Below are 25,597 nucleotides of genomic sequence, written 5' to 3'. Positions count from 1 at the left end.
TTTAGTGCGCTACTTTTGACCAGAGCCCTATGCAGCGGGCCCTGGTCAAAAGTAGTACATTATATAGGGAATAGGGTTCCATTTTGGATGCTGACCCAGTTCCCTCACAGGTCAGAGTGATCATTAGCTCAGCATCAGCCCCACTCAGAACATACCCAGGAGGATATAGAGACAGTAGACTTGAGGGATCCTTCCCACACTAGATGGTAAATGGTTTCCACATCTCTGAGAAATCCTGACTTGTTCCAGGATAGACATGACTAACTCGTGTACTTACTGCTCACTATTTATTTGAAGCATGACTTACATGAGGCTTACAGCTCAAACATCTTAGCAACTCTTGCCCCACAAATAAATAAATTCTTATTCAACAGGATGATCAAATTAAGATATGTATGACTGCATCCCAAATGACACCCTATTCCCTATATAGTGCACTACTTTTGACTGAGGCCTTGGTCAAAAGTTGTGACCTACAAAGGGAATATGAATTGCTGGCTTTGTCTTGAAGAATGAATGGATGGCTCTAAAAGACAATAGTGTTTTATGACACAATTTATTCAGTTCCAAGGACAGTCAGTCAGGCACAAGTACAGTTTTTCCTTTCACACACTAGCCTACTATCTAGTAAAACCTCCAAAAAAGGCCAAATGTCCAGGCCAATGGTAGCCTAAATAGTTCCCTTCTGGCACCCTTTTCCCTATTTAGTGTACTACTTTTAGGGAATAGGGTGTCATTTGGGATGCACATAAAAACAGAAATCTTGAATCTGAGTCCATTGGTCTTTTGCTTGTGTAGTTAATTGCTTTAGGTGCCACTAAAGCAGCAGTTTTCAGAGTGCTAGCCCGGTGAGAGAGAGGGTGGGCTGAATCTGGATTTCTTATTAGATTAATGGCTAACCTCCATAACCACCTGACCTCCCCTCTCTCCCCTGCTACATTCAGAGAGCAAGTCAAGTTTTTCTTGGAAAGTGTACACTGGTACCTCAGTTCCTCACACTGCGCGGTCTGTCTCTCGGTGTGTTTCCTGACCAGGGATATCAAAGGCATGTGAGCTCGTGTCAACCAACTTCTCCTCTCCCTTTAGCCTCAATCCCCAGCTTGACATGTCAGATGTCACCCAACGTTCAAGATGGGTGCTAGTCAGAACAGAGGCCATTTAACCCCTGATGGTTAGGGTACTTTGTTATTTCTGATGCTGTCAACGTTGTGTATGAAATCTCTATCTGTATGGGGCGGCAGGTAGCCTAGTGTTGGGCCAGTAACCAAAAGGTTGCTAGATTGAATACCTGAGCTGACAATGTAAAAACTTGTTGTTCTGCCCCTGAACAAGGTTGTTAACCCACTGTTCCTAGGCCGTCCTTGTAAATAAGAATGTGTTCTTAACTGACTTGCCTAGTTAAATCAAGGGGAAAAAAGGAGCCTCTGGGGAATATGTATGACCGAAACATATTGTAGTAATGGGTGAAAGACATAAAGAAGATAACCTCTTAAGTTAGCCACAGCACTAGTACTGCAATAATTCTAGACCAAACATGCTGTGATGTTTCACTTTTGCTCTCCCTCTTCGTCTTCCTCTTGCTCTCTCTCTCCCTCATCTCTCTTCTTCTCTCTCCCTTGATGCAAACTCATCTTCCATATACTGCACTCACACACACAGCATGGAAATCACAGCAGTGCTGTTACAATATCTTTGTTTTGGATTTTGGATGTTATATGAGGACAGTGTTACGTGATCTTTCTTTCCTGTCCTTTGAAGTAAAGCCATAGAGTCTACGCCTCCTTTAGTGCTGGGTTGGCTGACACTTGCTGTCTATCCGTCTCCCAGTTTGCATAATAGGGGTGCTGCTGACAGCCAGGACGTTCTTAATACCAACGGTCCAACCATCAACACTGCTTATGTAACTGTGGAGGGAGTTGGTTCCTGCAGCTCTTCCTTCCTTCCTTCCTTCCTTCCTTCCTTCCTTCCTTCCTTCCTTCCTTCCTTCCTTCCTTCCTTCCTTCCTTCCTTCCTTCCTTCCTTCCTTCCATCCTTCCATCCATCCAGACCCCAAATCAACATACACACACCTCCCTCTCCTCTCTCCTCTCAGTGGCTATGAATACAGATTCTCAGAGACACTGAATTTAATGATGAGATGGTCTTGTCTCAGCAATAACAAAGGGAGTCATTGTCGCAAAGCGGAAAGGCAGGCGGTCTGCTTATTCATTCCAATAATCCCATAGAAATGCATTGAATAACGCTCTATTCCCACATGGACAGATTGTGACGGGAGTGGACCCTCTAGCTTCGCCTCTTCTCTGATATTCTCTAGCCAGACAAAGAGAGAGGAGACATTTAGTGACCCCAATTCATATTTTACACCCCTGCAGTACAACAATACATTTGGGAGATGTGTAGACTTACTCTATTCAGGAAAGGAAATAAACCAGATCAAATCAAACTTTGTTAGCTGTGCCGAATACAACGTGTACACCTTAGCATGAAATGCTTACTTACAAGCCCGTAAACCAACAGTGCAGTTCAAGAAAACTGTAAGAAAATATTTACCAAATAAACTAAAGTTTAAAAAAACACTCGATTAGATCAATGTTACAATTTAATGCATTGCCATAGGCCATATAAATATGGCACAACATGATGTATTTGGCTGTGATGCATATCTTAAGGTGCAACATTTATGAGGTGTTTGTCTGTGCTTTGTCATTGAGTTCATACAGCAGTGAACAGCAGGGGAAAAACAAGATAAGACCTTGTATGATATCCACCCAAGTGGCATTCTCTGTCAGTGCTGTCATCTCTCTCTAGGAAATAGCAGAGGCCCAACTATACTATAGTGTTCCAGACCAGCCAAGGTTTCTCACTACTAAGACAACATAGCACAGCTTACTGTTGGTTTCTCTTCACGTTCAGACCAAGTTAAGTGGCTAGTCTGTCACTTGTATTGTATCAGTGTTAAATCCAACCATGTTAAAGATGTGCTATTTACTGAATCTGGAAAGCATGTGATGACCCATCATGTTTAAGTGGATTTGACAACATAAATGGTCTTACTTTCACACAAGGCACATCAACTCATCGTACATAATTATCTGTAGTTTGTATACACGTGTTTATGCTTAAAATGTATCATTACATCACTGTGAAATTAGTCCATCACACAACAAACCTATCCGGTGATAGCATAAAATGATAGCAGAAAGTCAGCACAATTTATGTTTTCACTTTTACTTACTCATATTCTGGTATTCCTTATTATTCCTAACATTTTTTTCTATGTGAGTAGTAATAACATGAATACATTTAATTTATAACACATTTGTTGAAAAAAAATGATCCCAAATTCAATAGGTGTTCATTGGATACAGCTTTTGAATGAGTCAACATAATCAGTCCGTAATCAGACACACGTTACAGGACGCCTTTGGAAGCAAGCAGCACATTTTGTCAGGCTCTTGCAGGCTTTAGTTTAGGAAGACCTGAATAAGTCATTGGCTCTTCCAGGAAAGCGTCTGAAGTTGCCTAAATGTATTCTCTGTATTATGTATTTTAATGTGTTGTGTTTGCCATGTGGTATAGTGAATGGGGTTTAAGGAGCTGCCAAGGCTTCCAAGTGGACAGTCTGTTAGCCATGAGGATAAATGCACATACACACTACAAGGGCTGTTCTGTAGAAGGATCTTCAAGATAAACAGGCCAGTCAGGTTGTCAATCAACAGGAGATACACATGGTCCTCTGCTCTGGGGTTCGGATTAAACACACGTGTCCTAACATAGAGACACACATGTATGCACACACAAATGGAGGTGCATGTAGACAGACTTCTGCAGCTGCAACTCAATGACAGTCTGTACCATGCAGTGGGTCTCATCGGTATTAAAACAAAGGCAGGTGAAACACCCAATCAGATCAGTGGGATTATTATTTAATGCTGTCATAGTTTACTCAGAATTGACCATCAAGGACACTGAAGCTGTCTCCCATCAATTACTGTAATCCTAACATACGAGTCCTAGAATGTATCACCTGTAGTCGCCTCATACTCCTGTCACACCAATTCTCCACATAAATACATTCAAAATCATTGGTCAAAAGTCATAAGTGGTCTGTGTTGAAAAAAGAGGCACCATGTTGGAATCAATCTTCCAATTGAATTAGTGTTTGGCAATTGATGGATGTCGGTTGGTGTGGGAATGGGAACAGCTTTTTTGGGGCTCCCCTTGCATGCCTCCCTCTCTGAGATAGTGTGCTCCCAGTGTTGATAGGGTGTGCATCCCAAATGGCACCCTATTCCTTATATAGTGCACTACTTTTGACCAGGGCCTTGTGCCGTGGTCAAAAGTAGTGCATTATAAAAGGGAATACAGTGCGATTTGGGAGGCAGCCAGGGCCTGGTAACATGAGTGGCAGCCCCCTTCTCTAAATGACTTAAATGTAATGTAATGTAAATGTAAAGGGGAGGAAGGAGTCGTGGTCAGTCAATTGTAAACATAAACATACCCTCAGTTTTTCCCAGAACAGCCTCAATGCAGGATTCATGGTTGTAGAAGTCTAGAGGTCTCTCTGGTGTTTTCCAAACAGCTATCCACCCACTGCAGCCTCCCGGCAGCACTACACTAGAGACTCAATCAAACCATTCATACACTTTTAAAATGAAGTGCTTTGTAACACTAAAACTAGTGGCAACTGAGCTGCCACCACCTTAAAGGAGACAAAACCTTAACTTTGCTGGAGTATTGAAATACGTGGTTGTCAGGGTATTAGAACAGATTTAAGATGTACTGAAACATTCATCCTGAGGTGTTCTGAAATATGACGTGGTGTAACACCACATAAGACCTGGAAAAGGTTGAAAACCCTATGGTGTTTAGAGTCCCGTATAGTGCAGAATTAGGTCCCTCTTTTGGTATTGTTTCCTCTCCCTAAAGCTCCCAAAACTAGGATTGTGTTTTGAATCCTGTCTAGTGTAGAATTAGTTCCATTTTTCTGCAGTTTCCAAATACTGTAAATGGGAGTCCCTCCCCTTAACGTATATTCCCTGCTCTTATATCATGTACTGGTGAACTCCTCATTGGTAATTCCAAAAGGTCAAAGTTTATGCTCTAACAAAGCACACAAAAGTTGGTCCAAGATAATAATTAATGCGTAAAAAAAAGTATTTGAGACATGATTGTCTGTACAGCACTTTGAGCTATCAGCTGATGTACGAAGGGCTATATAAATACATTTGATATGATTTGATTGAAGAATCAAAAGTTGTATCTGTTATTTGCTAATTATCAAATGACAAAACATGAACAGGTCTTCCAGATGTTTATGTTGATAAAGTAAGACAGTTCATAGATCTGTAAGGTTTTTCTCATGTTATTCCTCAAATTCAACTGATATGCCATTATATTTCACATACATAAAAACAATATTTCAGGCAATTACTGCTAATGTTAGCAGTAGCACACATACAAAACCTGTGCAAAACGTCAGCAATCAAATCAAATTGCATTTGTCACATGTGCTGAATACAACAGTGAAATGATTCATGCGATCCACCGTTCGTCCTTTATGCTAATGTTCCTGATCTGAGTCTTTATATTCAGATGATGTTGAATGGTATGGAAGGTTGTTCAGATGAATTGAATCCCAATAGAGTTGAGCTAGATGATGATTGACAGTTCAGTTGGCATTAGTATTCATTGGCTTTAGTTAGGATCAGCCAGCCAGTGGATAGAATAAGTGATTAAGCAATGCAAATCTAGCAACATGATGACAATATTAATGTCAAAAGTGAAATGCAATAACATGTGTTGTGGTAGGCCAAAGCTAGAGCAGGCTAAAATGGCAGTGGCTACGTAGTGTAGCATGTAGGGTATACATCAGAGCAGATACAACTCGTAAATCTAGTAGGCAAACAAGCAAGCAGTATTATCATACTTTACATAAAACACAAGTGCACAAAAGGTGCAAACAATGATGTGTCAATTAACTTCATGAGGCATCAAGAAAGCTGATCAATGGATCAAAAGGACTGTTTTACTTGGACTATTAGCGTTAGCAGCCAAAATGCTACACAAAATAAATGTTCTTATTGAGTGGATTCATTTTTGGTTTCCTTCTTCAATGTGATAACATTGTATACTCACAAATTCATTGACGCATATTTTCTTGGATTTTTGTTGACTAGTTAATCTGAGCATTTGGTGTGCTCTCACCTCTCTGAGTTTGTGAAGGACTTGTTTTTTTGTGAAGGACCTGTTTTTATACTTGACCATACAGTTTGCTAGAGGGCACACCTGCCACGAATCCCATCTCTCCACCTCCATGCCCCAGACTCAGTGGATTCTGAACAGTACGTCAGCACAATGTTTGAAGTTCACGTTTAGCCTTCAATCATATAAACATTTGTCTCCTGATGTGTTAAGATCCTCACATGGTGTATGGTTGAATGGGTAAAATTCCAAATTATTTTGGCATTTTTCTGTCCCAACAGTCAGGGGTTCAATTCCTGCTTTTGCCTGTCCAACTTGAACTCCTTCTCTGTCTCTGTCTCCTCCTGTTTCTAATCTGTCTGAACAAAACACAGATAAAATGTGTCAGGTAGCCTAGTGGTTAAGAGTGTTGGGGCAGTAACAGACAGGTTGCTGGTTTGAATCCCAGAGCTGACGAGGTGAAACATGTAACCTTGAGCAATGCACTTAACCCTAATTCCTCTGGATGAGAGCATCTGCTAAATGACTAAAAGGTTCACATCCACCTTCTCACATGATTACCAGTGATGAAGGCTCACTTTATAACTCATGCTACCTCTGCTATAACCTACATAAACATTTTGATTGTAACATTATTTATAATCTCACAAAGTTTCCTGGCAGCTGTAGCCTATAATTACTGCCAAAGTCTGCTCTAAGAAAATGATTCAATTCCGTGTCTTCTTAAGAATATTTACTGAAAATTAAATAATTATTTATAATCAATCAATATTTATGCTATAAACAATTTGCAATTTAAAACCATTTGATTATATGAGAGACACAGTCTTCTAAAACATTACTTTTGTGCTTTGTTGCTGCCTTTTACATGCACTGAAACATCAACAAGTGTTTTCAGAACGCTCTCTTAAAAACACAATTATTCAGAATGAAGAGCCACTTTGGGTGTTTCAGAGTACTTCCATTCTGTTTTGAAATCTATTCAGTGTTTCATAACACTTTACATTCAAACGCCCTCCAGAAACACCAGATCTCAGCTTAGGTGAACTACTTTTCATGGTTTCAGAGTTTTTAGTCTTTCTATTTTAACAGTGCACTCCACTCTGCACAAAAATGGCTTTATTCACCCACCTACCCACTGTGATTACACTGTGTTCGGTTCAATTTCTCACAGCTTTTGGAAACCTCTTAAAATGTGTAGAAGTCACAGTTCAAGTTTCTATGGAAAAATATCATTATGTAACACTGGAATCTGGTTCAGCAAGATGAATGACCAACGGAGGTAAACATGTCAGTGGTTCTGTTTTTCTCTTCCTCCAGCTCTAGGACACACACATTTACATATTTTTCAACACGGCTTGATAAGCTTATAAATTCTGTATTGAGTCTTGATAATAAACTATAGTCACAAAGACAGGCCTGATGGATGGAGTGTGTTGTGTGTGTTCCCTGCAGTATGCTCTGCCACTAGAATATATCTATGTTGTGTTCCGTGCAGACGCGTAAGCTGACCAAGGTGGAGCGGCAGAGGTTCAGCGAGGAGGTGGAGATGCTGAAGGGTCTGCAGCACCCAAACATTGTCCGCTTCTACGACTCCTGGAAGGACAACTCCAAGGGCCTCAAGTGCATCCTTTTGGTCACTGAGCTCATGACCTCCGGCACCCTCAAAACGTGAGCTTGCCCTTTCCGCCCCGACCTGGCCTCAATACTCGTTGTAGTAGAGTAGACTGTTGTGCCTGTTTTGTCCTGTTTCCTCTACAATTTTTTCCTCACAAATTCCTAGCGTTTTAATATTTTCTATCTTTTATCATGATCATAGAATCTTCATAGAAAACAAGGATTGATCAAAATAGTTTTCCATGTAGACTTAAAGATGGGTTCCTGATAGTCCTCTCTGGTCTGGCCTGTACTGTAGGTAAGGAAGGAGAACAGTTAGTATATGAGCCTCTTTAGGTGATGCATCCTAATATCCTGTGTTTACCTGCAGGTACCTGAAGAGGTTTAAGGAGATGAAGCTGAAGCTACTGCAACGCTGGAGCCGTCAGATCCTGAAGGGGCTCCACTTCCTCCACACCCGCACCCCTCCCATCATCCACAGGGACCTCAAGTGTGACAACATCTTCATCACCGGCCCCACCGGCTCCGTCAAGATTGGAGATCTGGGCCTGGCCACACTCAAAAGAGCCTCCTTCGCTAAAAGTGTCATTGGTGAGCACAGAGAGCCTAGAATTTGATTTAGTTCTATATGTAATTCTATGTTGGGGAGTGTTTAAGGTCAGGTGTTGTCGCTATGGGGTTCACCCAACTGGGTTCATCAAGTTTTAGGGATTAATTTAAAGTTTTAGTTGTTTCTAGATTATGACCATTGACGTTGAGTGCCCTTTCTAGATGCTCATTATTAGATCACTCTGCCACAGATTCCTACCCTATGATGCACGTCCAGTGTAATCAAATGTCTGTCCCCTACAGAAGATTTGTTTGTGTAAATCTGTTTGTCGGTGTGTGTGTGTTTTCTTGGGATTGGTATTGTCTCTCTCCTTTCCTCCAGGTACCCCAGAGTTCATGGCTCCAGAGATGTATGAGGAGAAGTATGATGAGGCTGTGGATGTCTATGCCTTTGGGATGTGTATCCTGGAGATGGCCACATCAGAGTATCCCTACTCCGAGTGCCAGAACGCAGCACAGATCTACCGTAAAGTCACCAGCGTAAGTGGGAATATATGCAATTAGGCAGACCCATTTGTCCTAAGCGATTTACAGTAAGAAGTGCATGTATACATTTTTGTGTGGGTGGCCCCTGCAGGCTCAAAACTCAACACCCTGGTGGTGCAAATGCAAAGCCATGCTCTACCAACTGAGCCACACAGGACCATAGTCCCACACAGAGTCTCCTCTCTCCTTGCAGTGTTCTTCAATAGCGTAATTGTGCACACGTTTGCTTTCCTTCCCTTGCACAATGGAAGTGACAAAACAACCTTCTGGATGTTCTGCAGATGTAGGATCTTAATTTGGCCTCTATTGTCACATCAAAATAATCCTTTTGAGTGTTTAGTCTATAATGTTGCTTGATCGGTGGTTAGGCTATTTATTACCTGGTCAAAATGAGGTTACATGAAAAGTGGAATACTTTAGTATAACCGTGTGTTAGTGTAGGTTTCCAGTTAATTTATGTAAATCACAAAGCTGATCTGCAGCAACAAAATAGTGATCAAATTAAGATCCTACATCTGTAGATTTCTGGATGAAGTTTTGATGTTAGACTCCACTCCCCAGAAACAAAGTGGCCCCACGTGAAATTATAAAAGCACAATTTTTTAAATGTTTTTGTTAAAAATCCAATGCAGTCATTTTTATCTCAATATCAAATCATTTTGGGTAACAATTAAGTACCTTGCTATGATTTATTTAAATTAAAATGGTAAAAAAAAGAGCTTCTTAGGAAAGAGCAATTTTTCAAGCAAGAATTTTGCTAGGACTGTCCAGGAGTGGTCTAAGCACACACAGTCTGCCAAATATTTCCAGCTGGCAGGCAAACACTGGAATACATTTCTGAGTGACAGAGTGAGGGTTTTGCATAGGCGCTTTGTTGCGTTTTTTTGTGGGACTGTAGATAAATGCCCGGAACATAAAATAGCGTTATTATATGGTTCCCATGCTTTTAAAATAACTGTTCTGTTCCGGAACAGTATAGATCACTTTCGTTCCCAGTTCTGATTCCGTTCCAAGACAAATGTTGTTATTTTCCAGTTTTCGGTTCTGTTCCCTGAACTGGCACAAACTCTGTGGCTACGTCTAAAATGACACCCTATTCCCTATATGGGTCTGGTCAAAGGTAGCGCACTGTATAGGGAATAGGGTGCCATTTGGGCGCATACTACTCTCAAAACTTATTAAAGCAATCCAGAAGTAAGTAACTCGATGAAAGGCCAAGCTTCTCCCTGACTGAGGTGTTTACTACTCAGAGAGGGAGTCAGTAATGACAGGACCCTCTACATTGAGAGCTGTGTTCTTCAGCTTTGGGCTGGAGCATACAAGGTGGTGACGCCACAGTGGGTTTGGGCAGGCGATGGTAGAATGATGTGTTTTGAAAATGACGTCTGCATTCTACACAAACAGTGCCTTTCTGTCTGTCTGTCTGTCTGTCTGTCTGTCTGTCTGTCTGTCTGTCTGTCTGTCTGTCTGTCTGTCTGTCTGTCTGTCTGTCTGTCTGTCTGTCTGTCTGTCTGTCTGTCTGTCTGTCTGTCTGTCTGTCTGTCTGTCTGTCTGTCTGTCTGTCTGTCTGTCTGTCTGTCTGTCTGTCTGTCTGTCTGTCTGTCTGTCTGTCTGTCTGTCTGTCTGTCTGTCTGTCTGTCTGTCTTTCTTTCTTTCTTTCTTTCTTTCTTTCTTTCTTTCTTTCTTTCTTTCTTTCTTTCTTTCTTTCTTTCTTTCTTTCTTTCTTTCTTTCTTTCTTTCTTTCTTTCTTTCTTTCTTTCTTTCTTTCTTTCTTTCTTTCTTTCTTTCTTTCTTTCTTTCTTTCTTTCTTTCTTTCTTTCTTTCTTGAGACAGACAGCAGAGCAAACAGAGCCTTGTAGAGGTTGTAGAGTGGGTCTCAGAGAGTGTGTATGGGTCATAAGTGCAGGTTACTGTAGTCGTCTCTGATCGGTCGCCACTCACCATCCATAAAGTCAATGTTCCATAAACAACTAAAAGGCCCTACTCAGGGGAGTCTGGGGCCTTTACCTGTCAGATTAACTCTGCTAGCCTGAACACGTTTTAAATATTATGTCACGTTTTAACACAATAAAATGTTAGATTCACAAGCAGAGGCATTATGACCACTGTGGAAGTAAGCAGTGCATTTGAACAGAGTCAGATCAAAAGAGAATACTCAATTGGTTTGCTTGCTTGTATACTGTCGGTTCCTTTGTTAAATTGATAAGCCATAGAGATATTATAATTATAGTGGAGGCCAAATGAAGGGCAGTGTACTTTGTGGTCCATTCTTGTAATCAAGTGTTTGTAAGAGTTGAAGCGATTTAGAGAAAAGGGTCCTTTACAGCTCGATCCTCTGTCTCAGAATAAATGGGCCAACAAGGAAATTGCAGGCCGGTGTCTGCCCCTTCGCAAATCACAAACATAACAAGTCAACATTGTTGCACAATTACAACATTGTATACCAGCTAACCAACCAACAACCTTTATTTACCCAACGGTTTTATTTTAATGTTGGAATAAACATGGGGTAACATTGGGACAACTGTGATGTTAACCTTGGCTGTTTAAAACACGAGGGGATTTGCTCCATTCTCTTATCAGCGTTGTCTGAGGGAGATTGAAACAGTTGCAGACCCATAATGGACTGCTCACTGATGAGAGACAGAGGTCTGCATTCTTTTTGTAGCCACACCGCCCTTTAAAAGGACAACACTAACACAGAAAAACAGACTCTCTGGTCTGTCCCATTTCCTTGCCCCTCGTCTCTCTCTCTCTCCCTCTCTCTCTCTCTCTCTCGCTCTTTCTCTCCCCCTCTCTCTCTCTCTCTCTCTCTCTCTCTCTCTCTCTCTCTCTCTCTCTCTCTCTCTCTCCTTTCTCTCTCTCTCTCTCTCTCTCTCTCTCTCTCTTTCTCTCCCTTTCTCGCTCTCCCTCTCTCTCTCTCTCTCTCTCTCTCTCTCTCTCTCTCTCTCTCTCTCTCTCTCTCTCTCTCTCTCTCTCTCTCTCTCTCTCTCTCTCTCTCTCTCTCTCTCTTTCTCTCCCTTTCTCGCTCTCCCTCTCTCTCTCTCTCGCTCTCTCTCTCTCTCTCTTTCTCTCCCTTTCTCTCTCTCTCTCTCTCTCTCTCTCTCTCTCTCTCTCTCTCTCTCTCTCTCTCTCTCGCTCTCTCTCTCTCTCTCTCTCTCTCTCTCTCGCTCTCTCTCTCTCTCTTTCTCTCCCTTTCTCTCTCTCTCTCTCTCTCTCTCTCTCTCTCTCTCTCTCTCTCTCTCTCTCTCTCTCTCTCGCTTCACTTATCATCAGGGAGGAATGTCTTGCATGTTTCTGTGAGGCAACATCTGAGAAAGCTATGCATTCTCCTATGTTACTCTTATGTCCTCTAGGTTACCATTGGTTACCATATGTTACCTTACATTTTAAACCAAGCAGATAAATAACCAATGTTAACCAGATTGCTTCTCCTCGCAGGGGATGAAACCAGACAGTTTTTACAAAGTCAAGGTCCCAGAGCTCAAAGAGATCATCGAAGGATGTATCCGGATGGACAAAGATGAAAGGTATTGGGCTATTGGGCTTCTCATAATATCCTTACATTACATAAAACATATGAGACATTACACAAATGGTGAAATGAAATTCCGGTCCTTCTGCTAAGAAAACTATATATCAAATCCTTTGGTGTTCAATTAATGTGTCAAATGAAAAGGAATTGATTGAATTTAATAGTTGTATTATTCCTTTACCTCAGGTACACCATCCAGGACCTGCTGGAGCACACGTTCTTCCAGGAGAACAACGGCGTCCGTGTCGAGTTGGCTGAGGAGGACGACATGGTGAAGTCAGGCCTGAAGCTGTGGCTCCGGATGGACGACACCAAGAAACTCCACGGGAAGTACAAGGACAACAACGCCATTGAGTTCCTGTTCGAACTCTACAAGGACGTGCCAGAGGAGGTGGCGCAGGAAATGGTGAGCAGCTCACATTTCAAGTTGCAAGTTTATTTGCCATACTGCATGTAATACATGCGTTGTACGTCTTACTCAGAGCAGAGCTCTCAGCGGAGCATTGAAAACAGTAAAGGATAAAGCTGAGATGTATATACAGTAAGATTGGTCTACTATATCCACTCCCTTTGGTACCACTCATGAGTTGATCTCTGTTCAGTAATAGGCTGTGTGGGACAGCTCTATGACCTACCACTGTAGGCTGGGTACATTCCCACAACACTTGACCTTCGCAGTTACCTAACATCATGGTCTCTTTTACCTTTACTTCCCCTACATGAATGATTAAAGTGAGGGTTTACAGTTGTGGCTCCCACAAGAGAAGGACCAGTGGAAACAACTAAGGTGTAATACTATAGCTATTATGCAAGTAGGTAGTAGAATCAGCTTACATATTGTTGGAGTGTCGGTGTTGCACCAGGTGAAAACACAGCTATTCTTATATTTAGAGACAAACAAAAAAGTTACACTCACATATCCAGACACTGTATGTATAGTATAATGAGTAAAGGATGAGTTGAAGAAGGAATATCCTGTATAGATTCTGATGAACTATATATTCTATTTGCCAGTGGTGGAAAAAGTACCCAATTGTCATACTTGACAACTTTATAGAAAAAGTGGAAGTCACCCAGGAAGATACTACTTGAGTAAAAGTCTAAAGGTATTTGGTTTAAAATGTACTTAAGTATCAAAAGTAGAAGTATTAATAATTTCAAATTCCTCATATTAAGCAAAGTACTTTAAAGTATTTTTTACTGAAGTACTTTACACCACTGCTATTTGCAACAGACCCCAACCAGCGAACACAAGGAATCTAATACAACATAGTTTATGATTCCATTACAATTGTGGACACACACTGACATATGCTTAGCCCATGAAGTGAAGTGGATCCGGCTGCAGACAGTCTGTCAAGGGCACAGGTCAGCGTTTAATCATCAGCGCTAGAAATGTGAGAGGAGAGCGTGGCTCAGGAAGATAGCGGAGGTCAAGGCTTTAATAATATAATGCCTGTCTCTCATACAGGACGCATTACGAAGCAGCTTCTCCCTGTGTGAGTCCCAAATGGCACCCTATTCCCTGTATAGTGCACAACTTTTTACCAGGACCCACACACTAGGGTGCTATTTGGGACATAGCACTTGTGTCCTCCAGCCCCTTTAGCAGAGGTCACTTTTAATGAGAAGGACCCGGCCTGGCCACCAGCCACAATTCCATACATGTAGCCTTTTCATCAAGATCCCATTTATTATCATCCAGAACTGGGTTTTCCTAACTTGGTCCTTGCCCCCCCCCCCCTGGGTGCACGCTTTTTACCCTAGCACTACACAGCTAATTCAAATAACCATCTCATCGACAAACTTGGATTATTTCAATCAGCCGTGTAGTGCTAGGGCAAAAATCAGAACATGCATGGGGGGGGGGGGGCGACGATATATTATTTGCTCCAGGACATATTATTTGGGTTATGGGAATCTAACAGCGTAATCTGACAAGGTGTTGAGCGAGGGTGAGAGAGGACAAACTTTCAGTACTTCCCAAATGGTACCCTATCCCCTATATCAGGGGTCCAAACTCATTCCACGGAGGGCCAAGTTTTTGTTTTTTCCTTTCAATGAAGACCTAGACAATCACGTGAGGGGAGTTCCTTACTTATTAGTTAATTCATTACAAGGGTGGAGCGAAATCCCGCAGACACCGTGCCCTATAATAGGAAATAGGGTGCCATTTGGGACGCAGTCCTTGTCTTCCCCGCCGGTCTGAGACTGGAACACTGTGTTCTGAGTGGGACAGGTTTGGATGTAACACCATCCTTTAAAGGTTCACTCTGTGATTTACAGCTGTATCTTTTACATTGATTCTTGAAGAATATCAAAGGGCCTCAGATCAGCCCCTCCATAAATAGACAGCGTCTGCTCAATACATATTGATTGTCTACACAGCAAATGACAAGACTAGCGTCCTGTCCAGGGGGTGTACAGGTCTACTATTTTAATTTGATCACTGTTGTTGCAGGGGATTTTCCTGCACAGCAGGACATGCAAACTTGTAGTGTATTCAAGCTTTAAAAAGGCTTCTAAAGTTTGTAATTTCCCCTTTAAATTGTCAGACTTTAACAAAAAAAGTGATCAACCTTGCAAGAATGTCAATTTATTATAATCCACATGTCCTGTTGCTGCAGGATTATTTTCCTGCTGTGAGAAACTGGTCAAATTAAGATAGCATACGTACAGTGGGGAGAACAAGTATTTGACACACTGCCGATTTTGCAGATTTTCCTACTTACAAAGCATGTAGAGGTCAGTAATTTAAAAAAAATCATAGGTATACTTCAACTGTGAGAGACGGAATGTAAAACAAAAATCCAGAAAATCACTTTGTATGATTTTGAAGTAATTAATTTGCATTTTATTGCATTACATAAGTATTTGATACATCAGAAAAGCAGAACTTAATATTTGGTACACAAACCTTTGTTTGCAATTACAGAGATCATACGTTTCCTGTAGTTCTTGACCAGGTTTGCACACACTGCAGCAGGGATTTTGGCCCACTCCTCCATACAGACCTTCTCCAGATCCTTCAGGTTTCGGGGCAGTCGCTGGGCAATACGGACTTTCAGCTCCCTCCAAAGATTTTCTATTGGGTTCAGGTCTGGAGACACTCCAGGACCATGAGATGCTTCTTACGGAGCCACTCCTTAGTTGCCCTGTCTGTGTGTTTTGGGTCGTTGTCATGATGGAAGACCCACCCACGACCCATCTTCAATGCTCTTACTGAGGGAAGGAGGTTGTTGGCCAAGATCTCGCGATACATGGCCCCATCCATCCTCCCCTCAATACGGTGCAGTCGTCCTGTCCCCTTTCCAGAAAAGCATCCCCAAAGAATGATGTTTCCACCTCCATTCTTCACAGTTGGGATGGTGTTCTTGGGGTTGTACTCATCCTTCTTCTTCCTCCAAACACGGCGAGTGGAGTTTAGACTAAAAAGCTCTATCTTTGTCTCATCAGACCACGTGACCTTCTCCCATTCCTCCTCTGGATCATCCAGATGGTCATTGGCAAACTTCAGACGGGCCTGGACATGCGCTGGCTTGAGCAGGGGGACCTTGCGTGCGCTGCAGGATTTTAATCCATGACTGCGTAGTGTGTTACTAATGGTTTTCTTTGAGACTGTGGTCCCAGCTCTCTTCAGGTCATTGACCAGGTCCTGCCATGTAGTTCTGGGCTGATCCCTCACCTTCCTCATGATAATTGATGCCCCACGAGGTGAGATCTTGCATGGAGTCCCAGACCGAGGGTGATTGACCGTCATCTTGAACCTCTTCCATTTTCTAATAATTGCGCCAACAGTTGTTGCCTTCTCACCAGGCTGCTTGCCTATTGTCCTGTTGGTCATTGTGGAGAGGTTGGAGTCTGAAACAGGAGGTAGGCTTCTGCCCTATGAGCTTTTTAAAATGTACATTTGAGTAAATCAAGTAGAAGGGTGGAGCAAAAACCCACTGACACACACTCGTGCCTTCCTGAAGGGCACATCAACAGATTTTTCACCTAGTCTGTCAGGTTTTTGAACCAGCGTCCTTTCAGTTACTGGCCCAATGCTCTTAACCACTAGGCTACTGGCCACCCACTGGCTCAGGCAAGGCATACACAGCTGTGATGAGCTTGTCATCTTTTCATTTCATGTTGTGTGATATACAGATGTAGGACCTTAATTGGATCACCCTGTTACACAAAATGTAAAACGTGTGGTTTATTCAAAGTTTTAAAAGGCTTCTGAAGATTCTGAGATTTGATCAACGTAATCTACATAATAATTCATATTTCCTGTTGCTGCAGGTTTATTTACATGCTGTAGCAAATGGGCTCAAATTAAGATCCTATATATGTACAGTACAGAACAGCACGGTTAGGAAGTGCATCAGACCTCTATGAGTTATTCTTTTCACAGACAGTGCTGGATCATGGGCCGTGAAATGTTCCATGTTTGTCACACTATTGTGCCCTGACTTTGATATGTCCCTTCCTTGTCCGTATCCCAGGTGGTGCTGGGCTTCGTGTGCGAGGCAGACTTCAAGCTGGTGGCCAAGGCCATCCGGAACCGTGTCAACGCCATCAAGCGCCAGCGGGAGAAACTGCGCCTCCTTGCAGAGAAGAAGAAGGAGGCCATTGAGGAGGAGCCTGAGCCTGCACTGCAGCCGCCCTCCCCGAAAATCAACAGGTCTCCATCAATGTTGGAGACTCCTCAGTGCCCCATCCTCATCCCCACCCCGACCCCCACACCTGCCCAGAGCCAGGTTCAGACCCCCCCGAACCCTCACACCCACACTCCGTCCCCACTCAACAGCTATCTAAACTTGGGCATCAATGCCAGCTTCATCCCTGAACCAGAGGAACCAGAGGCAGACCAGCATCAGCACTTCCAGGTCCACCACACCAGCTGCTCCTCAGCCAACTGTAAGACCACTTAACTTAACCTTCAGCTGATTTCGGCTGTGTCTGCGTCCCTAATGGCACCGTAGTCCCTATATAGTGTACTACTTTTGACCAGGGGCCATAGTAGTGGACTATATAGGGAATAGGGTGCCATTTGAGACACAGATTAGACTGTATCACATGTCATAGTCTCACTGGTCAACACGGTATATTGTCAACCATGCCACCGGGTGTGGAATTTTAGTAGCCCTCTGAGGTTATAAAAGCAATGTCCATTATGGCAGTATTTGGCAGTATTTGTTGATTTTGTAATTGTTGTTGTGCTGAATGGCCCTGACAAGGCCCTGAGAGAATGAAATGTGAGCCTGAGGATAACTTAATTATTCAGTCCTAGATGGTCTTACCTCTCCAGTCGAGTGTGTGTGCGTGTGTGTGTGCACGTGCGTGCATGTGATTATCCTCAAATGTTTTCTAGTGACCAGCAGGAAGACTATTAAAACTCTCTTTGACTGCAGGTCCCAAATCATTCAGGTTAATCTAGTTTAAATATTGGAGCTGCATTCTTCCACATTTGTCATTGTGTACTCACCATGGTGTTAATCAATAGTGAATCCTCTGAGTCCTCTCCGTGTGTGCACACTACTCAAAAATGCTGGGTTAAAAACAACCCAATTAGGGTTACTTGGTAAACCAGCAGTGGGTAAATATTGGACAGAACACAGGCTGGGTTATTTTGACTCAGCCATTTGGGTTACTTGACTAACCCAACATGTTGGGTTGTTGGGATTGCTCAAACATGGGTTAATTTAACCATCAATTGGGTTTTTATTCACTTTCATTCTGGGATGAATGTAATCCATAGGTTATTTTCAGGAGGCCTGGCCCATAAGTGGTGTGGCTTTCATGAAGTTATCTTTGGCCAGCCATGAGTGTAAATGTAATTCCTGTTAATTATGTTAAGTTTGTACCCTGAACAAAAATATAAACACAACATGCAACAATTTCAAAGATTTTACTGAGTTACAGTTCATATAAATAAATCAGTCAATTGAAATAAATAAATTAGGCTCTAATTTATGGATTTCACATGACTTGGTTCAGATACCTTAAAAATGGCAGGGGCGTGGACCAGAAAAACAGTCAGTATCTTGTGTGACCACCATTTGCCTCATGCAGCATGACATATCTCCTTTGCATAGAGTTGATCAGGCTGTTGGTTGGGTTGTAACATGTGGAATGTTGTCCCACTCCTCTTCAATGGCTGTGCGCAGTTGCTTGATATTGGCGAGAACTGGAATACGCTGTCGTGCACGTCAATCCAGAACATCCCAAACATGCTCAATGGGTGACATGTTTGGTGAGTATGCAGGCCATGGAAGAACTGGGACATTTTCATCTTCCAGGAATTGTGTACAGATTCTTGCGACATGAGGCTGTGCATTATATTGCTGAAGCATAAGGTGATGGCGGCAGATGAATGGCACGATAATGGGCCCCAGGATCTCGTCACACTATCTCTGTGCATTCAAATTGTCATTGATAAAATGCAATTGTGTTCATTGTCCATAGTTTATGCCTGCCCATACCATAACCCCACCGCCAACATGGGGCATTCTGTTCATAACTTTGATTTCAGCAAACCACTCGCCCACACGACTCCATACATGCTGTCTGCCATCTGCCAGGTACAGTTAAAACCGGGATTCATCTGTGAAGAGCAGCATGCCAGTCGCCATCATAGGTGAGCATTTGCCCACTGAAGACAGTTACGACGCCGAACTGCAGTCAGGTCAAGACCCTGGTGTGAATGACGAGCACGCTGATGAGCTTCCCTGAGACGGTTTCTGACAGTTTTTGCAGAAATTCTTCTGTTGTGGAAACCCATAGTTTCAACAGCTGTCCGGATGGCTGGTCTCAGACTCAGGTGAAGAAGCCGGATGTGAAGGTCCTGGGCTGGTTACACGTGGTCTGAGGTTGTGAGGCCGGTTGGACGTACTGCCAAATTCTCTAAATCGACATTGGAGGTGGCTTATTGTGGAGAAATTAACATTACATTCTCTGGTAACAGCTCCGGGGACATTCCTGCAGTCAGCATGCCAATTGCACGCTCCCTCAAAACTTGAGACATCTGTAGCATTGTGTTGTGAGACAAAACTGTACATTTTAAAGTTGCCTTTTATTGTCCCCAGCACAAGGTGCCCCTGTGTAATGAGCATGCTGTTTAATCAGCTTCCTGATATGCCACACCTGTCAGGTGGATGGATTATCTTGACAAAGAAGAAATGCTCACTAACAGGGATGACAACAAATTGGAGCACAAAATTTGAGAGAAATAAGCTTTTTGTGCATCTGGAACATTTCTGGGATCTTTTATTTCAGCTCATGAAACAAGGGACCAACATTTTACATATTTCATTTATATTTTTGTTCAATGTAAAATCATTAAACATTATTATGTATATATTGTAACAAAGTGGTAACTATCCCAACACTGGGATATGCATAGGCTTTTGTGGAACTCATGCACTTATGTAAGCCTCATTAACACTACAAAAGTGCCAGTTGTTCAACCTTAAAGGGGCAATCAGCAGTTGCTACATCCATTTTTGGACTTAAATAATGACATGTACCCATTGATTCTTGAAGAATTCAACTTAGAAATGCCTCATGAGCTTAGTTCAACATTCGTACTCCATCAGAACCCAAAATGTAAGCTTGTTTTGCCACAATGTTTGTAAACAAAGTAAATGTAAACAAACACTGGTTAAAACTTTTGATATCATGGATGGTCAGTCCTTACATAAGGACTGACCATCCATGATATCAATAGTTTTAACCAGAATTTGAGAGTTGTTACATTGCTCCAGCCCCATCCCTCAGCGTTTTACCCACTGTCAACAATCCAACCTTTCTGTTTTAAAAGAGAACAATCTAAATAAGTGACCCTATGCCTGCAACCCAGCAGTTGGGTCATCCAAATAACCCAGCATTTTTTAGAGTGTGTGTGCGTGCATGCGTCTGTATGTGTGTGTGTGTGTGTATGTGCGTGAATGCGTTATTTGGTGTGCGCGTGCGTGTGTGTCAGTGAGTAAAGGGGATGCGGCCGTGCCTGGTCAGTCACATGCTTATGTTTCATGTGTTTGTTGTAACAGCTGACTGTGAGACAGACGGCTATCTCAGCTCCTCTGGCCTCCAGGACCCCCTGGAGACAGCGGTCAGCCTCAAAGGGTCAACCCTCAACGGGACTGGGATTACCTCCCTCAATGGACACCCTCACCACCACCCCATCCCAGCCCTTCGCTTTCCCTCTGTGAGTGAATGGGACAAATAGTGAGCTAGTTATCCAAGTGTAAGAGTAAATATATAATATATGCCATTTAGCAGACGCTTTTATCCAAAGCGACTTACAGTCATGTGTGCATACATTCTACGTATGGGTGGTCCCGGGAATCGAACCCACTACCCTGGCATTACAAGCGCCATGCTCTACCAACTGAGCTACAGAAGGACCGAGTAGAGAGGCGATGACTAGCAACTCTACCTCAACTGTCCCTGCTTATTTTTGAATTACCTTTATTCACTATGTTTCTGTGACTGTTGCCTTATGCTTAATTGTGCCCTCTCCTTTTCCCGTTTGTAGAGTATTGCAGTATTGGGTAATACGGAGCATGGACACTCTGGAGGACACCCTCCCAGCGGCTTTAGCTCACCTGTGGACAGGTACTCTCCTCAGCCTCTTCCCGAGAATAAATACTTTGTCTATTTTTATTAGAAAGAGACATTCATCTCCTGCCATTCCCATCACCCCCAGACACACACACGTACACACACACACATACACACACTCGCTGAGAGGCACAGAATCAGTCAGTGCTGCGTTCCTTGATCTGTTTTTGGATGTGCTTCCAACAGCAGTGGAATAGACAAACAGACCCCCAGTTGCCAAGTTCCTACTGGACCCTCTAACCTTTAGGCTTCCTATGCCTCTGTACACATCTGTGTGTCCGAATAGCAGACTGATCTGGGGGAAACAACAGCCTCTCACCAGTCTAGTGTTTGAAGCACAATGGACTTTGAGGTTTCTGTCTGTTTTACTTTAGTATCAGATGTTTCTGGCTAGGGGTGTGTGTGTGTGTGTGTGTGTGTGTGTGCGTGCGTGCGTGAATGCGTGTGTGTGTGTTGTCATCTGGTGCCCATTCTGTCTAAGGTATTTTGTGTTCCAAAACATCTTCAGCATGCACTACTTATGATTCTATACATATCAATTAGAAAGATGATACTTTGGGAAAGTGGAAAATACATTTTTACAGCTAGTCAGAAAAAACACTACTTAAAAACTGAAACCCAACACCAACACATAAAACCAAACAAGTATGTCATAAACAAGAAGAACGTAAACAAAAACATTTCCATTTCCCCATTACGTCCATCCTGAGTGGGTGAACAACCAGTTTTGTCCACCGTGAACTGAAGTTCCCCAAGAGTACTTCAGATTTTAGAGAATGGTTAGAACCTGCCAACCAGTAGAGTGTTTGTCTGTAAATTTTTGCTGAAGTAGTGGATGGAGGGAGGGATAAATCAGGGACCACGGCACTAAGCGACCCAGAGGACTGAATTTAAGCTTTTTTTAAATGTACTGCATGTCCCAGGCTGTGCAACTTTCACTTTTTCATAATATAAATACTACACTGCTGAACAGAATATGTGGATTTGTTGTTCCTTTACTATGACTGTGTACTTTTTTCTATAGGGGATTTGTCCCAACTGCTGTAGTAGTTAATATATACTCACGTTGGGCTTCATTTGGCATATATATTTGGCATGAATAACAGTCTAGCTCTGTTTCTGACCTAAAACTTGACAGGTGGTTATTTCTATTTCCTCCTAATAGCATAGCATGTATTAACTCATAAATGTTACAGCGGTTATGACACAAATTCACTAACACACCAATCATCTTCACAGCTACGCCTCTGACATGATCTCGGGTTTGAGTGACGTCTATGAGGGCCTATCAGAGAGGAGCGGCAAGACTGCTGCCAGGCGCACGGCTGGCAAGCTGTTCCGGAGAAGGGCCCGTTCAAGACTGCGCATCACTGGGGTAAAACAAATCAATCAATTAATCAATCAAGACTATTCTATACAAGTGATTGTCAAGTCTAATTGTCAAGTCCACAGGTAGGGCCCATCCCAAATGGCACCCTATTCCCTATTTAGTGGAGGAATAGGGTACCAATAGGGTGTCATTTAGATATGCATACTTTGCAGTGTTTCCCCTATAATAATTTAGCAGCGGCACCCAATAAATTGTCGCGACCACTCAAAATAATATGATTAAATTTAATTATTTTGGGGGGATATTCTGCCGAAACACGCTTTTAAGCATTTTATGCATTTCTTTTTCAATGATTCAGCCTATTTATTCAAAGCCCCTATGCTGCATCAGTTGGGCTACAGGTAGTAATGCTTTTAAAGAGAAAATTATATTTCAGATGGTGTCAATATAATTCCATTTTCATTCATTTTGGGGTAGAATGTCCTTTAAAAAGTAACCAGAAGTGACATTATCACAGTTGTTATACAAAATAAAGCGTGGTTATTCAGTTTATGTTATCATCTTAGAGGTTATGCTGTTAGTACAATATGCTCTTCCTCCACCTGCCATGCCTCTTGTGACCAGAACACCTGGGGAAGCAGAAACAAACATTTACATTTTAGTCATTTTACAGACACTCTTATCCACACACACACACACACACACACACACACACACACACACACACACACACACACACACACACACACACACACACACACACACACACACACACACACACACACACACACACACACACACACACACACACACACACACACACACACACACACACACACACTGAGAGTGCTTTATCTTTGTTCTACTGCTACCCCAGTGTCTATATTCTACGTAACATAAACAAACTAACACTGGTGGATGGTGTCTCTATGTGCAGCTCTCTGACAAAGACGACCGGGTGGTGGAGTGTCAGCTGCAGACTCACAATGACAAGATGGTTACCTTCAAGTTCGACCTGGACGGAGACAACCCAGAGGACATTGCAGCTGTCATGGTTTGTTGTCACCTCTAGGTTGTGAATAGCCTTAGGTCATTTAGGGATTTATTTAATGACAGCCATACTATTATCTCCGTGTTAAAGACTCATTATGCTGAAGGAAGAGCCTATCAACGCAACCCTATCAGCTTATCTTATTGATACTCCTCTCTACTTCTATCTCACATAGCAGCACAGACTCTACGTCCCACTTCCAGTTAAAACACTCTTGTGTTTCTGTGTCATATAGATTTATCTTGGTTAAGGGGTTGTGAGGCAAGAAGATAAGCAGTTTACACACGTGCCATTTTAGTTTACATGTGTGTGTCTCATTTTATTTTGATTACGAACTTGGGGAGGTTCTGGCGTAGAGATACACAAAGTACGTAGGCATGATGAGGTAGTGGTATTTTCAGCTTCTGTTGGTGGTAGATTCCAGAACTTTGTGTTCACTGAGTGTTCTGTTTATTCCGATTCTGAATGAAACACAGTGAGCTTTTGTTTAGGCCAGTCTTGGCACAGAGCTGGTCAGGTCTCATAAATGCCCCTATTAGTGCAGCACACCAGCACTATACGAGCTGAATTAAGACATACTGACAGGAGAGCCAGCCCATTCACCACACCTCACCACACCCCACCACCCAACCCACAATTCACAGAATCTGCACAACATAGACTCAGACTGCTTCAACAAATGAGCATAATATGAAGGTTGGACAAGAAGCCACTTATGACTCAATACACAATAACTGAAGATGGAAGGACAGATGGATGGACGGAAGGATGGACAAAGAGACAGACAGGCATGCAGACAGGCAGGCAGACAGACAAACAGACATATGTTATCAATGTGTTATTATTAGGTTATTAATGTTATAAAAATGTTGTTATTCATATGTTATTAATGTGTTAATTGCGTCTGTATTTTCCAGGTTCACAATGAGTTCATCCTGCCAGCGGAGAAGGAGGGGTTTATCCAACGCATAGGTGACATCATCAAGAGGGCAGAGGCTCTGATGAAGGAGCATAAGGTCCACGTGGGTGGCGGCCACGGAGCACCACAACACCACAACGGGGTCAACTCACTATCCGCGTCCCAGGTAAGTACCACAACTAGTACCAGTACCAATACCAGAAATAGTGCCAGTACCAATACCAGCTCTGGGTTCCCACATCATCAAAACCATGTCACTGACTTTCAAATGTTCACAGACTCTGTGTCATCATGGTATGTACTACTAGCTATGTGATTATATATTGGGGAGGAATTTTATGTGAATTGGGTGTGAATCCAATTGTGGAGGATGCATAGGGAGCTATAGTGACCTATAGGGAGCTATAGGGAGCTTTAGGGAGATGTATGGAGCATTAGCAAGCTATATGGAGCTTTAAGGAGCTACGGGGAGCTATAGGGAGCTTTAAGGAGCTATAGTGAGCCATAGGGTGCTATAGGGAGCTTTAGGGAGAGATATGGAGCATTAGCGAGCTATAGGGATCCTTAAGGAGATTTATGGAGCTATAGGGAGCTATGGGGATAAATATGGAGCACTTGGGATCATTAGGGAGCTGTAGGTAGCTATTTGGAGCTTTAGGGAACTATGGGGAGCTTTGCAGAGCTATGGGGAGCTATGGAGATATTTGGGGAGCTTTAGGGAGTTATAGGGAGCTATAGAGAGCTATAGGGAGCTATAAGGAGCTTTAGGGAGATTTAGGGAGCTTTGGGGGGCTATGGGGAACTATGGGGGGCTTTAGGGAGTTATGGAGAGCTATAGGGAGCTTTAGGGAGCTATAAGGAGCTTTAGAGAGATTTAGGGAGCTTTATGGGGCTATAGGGTGCTATAGGGAGTTATAGGGAGATTTATGGAGCTATAGGGAGTTATGGAGCTATAGGGAGCTATGAGGGGCTATAGGGAGTTATAGGGAGCTATAGGGGGCTATAGGGAGCTATAGGGATTTATATGGAGCTATAGGGAGCTTTATGGAGCTATAGTGAGCTATGGGGAGCTTTATGGAGCTATAGGGAGCTTTATGGAGCTATAGGGAGCTATATGGAGCTATAGGGAGTTATGGAGAGCTATAGGGAGCTTTAGGGAGCTATAAGGAGCTTTTGGGAGATTTAGGGAGCTTTATGGGGCTATAGGGTGCTATAGGGAGTTATAGGGCGATTTATGGA

At 42.7% G+C, this 25,597-nt stretch overlaps 1 protein-coding gene across 1 annotated transcript in view; it reads left to right on the top strand.

The window, feature by feature from the left end:
* wnk4a (WNK lysine deficient protein kinase 4a) overlaps positions 1–25,597 on the top strand; it is a 67,402-nt gene that overhangs the window by 28,577 nt on the left and 13,228 nt on the right. The window contains exons 3-13 of the mRNA XM_046354917.1: positions 7,703–7,875; positions 8,192–8,412; positions 8,753–8,910; positions 12,358–12,446; positions 12,638–12,857; positions 16,939–17,353; positions 20,485–20,642; positions 20,973–21,052; positions 22,298–22,433; positions 23,326–23,442; positions 24,357–24,524. Of these exons, the coding sequence (XP_046210873.1) occupies positions 7,703–7,875; positions 8,192–8,412; positions 8,753–8,910; positions 12,358–12,446; positions 12,638–12,857; positions 16,939–17,353; positions 20,485–20,642; positions 20,973–21,052; positions 22,298–22,433; positions 23,326–23,442; positions 24,357–24,524 (1,935 nt within the window). The remainder of the gene's footprint in view (positions 1–7,702; positions 7,876–8,191; positions 8,413–8,752; positions 8,911–12,357; positions 12,447–12,637; positions 12,858–16,938; positions 17,354–20,484; positions 20,643–20,972; positions 21,053–22,297; positions 22,434–23,325; positions 23,443–24,356; positions 24,525–25,597) is intronic.

The sequence above is a fragment of the Oncorhynchus gorbuscha genome, linkage group LG07 (genome assembly GCF_021184085.1).
Source record: "Oncorhynchus gorbuscha isolate QuinsamMale2020 ecotype Even-year linkage group LG07, OgorEven_v1.0, whole genome shotgun sequence".
In the NCBI taxonomy this organism is placed as follows: Eukaryota; Metazoa; Chordata; class Actinopteri; order Salmoniformes; family Salmonidae; genus Oncorhynchus; species Oncorhynchus gorbuscha.
The sequence above is the reverse complement of the archived record's forward strand: the minus strand, read 5'-3'. Positions and strand labels throughout refer to the sequence as shown.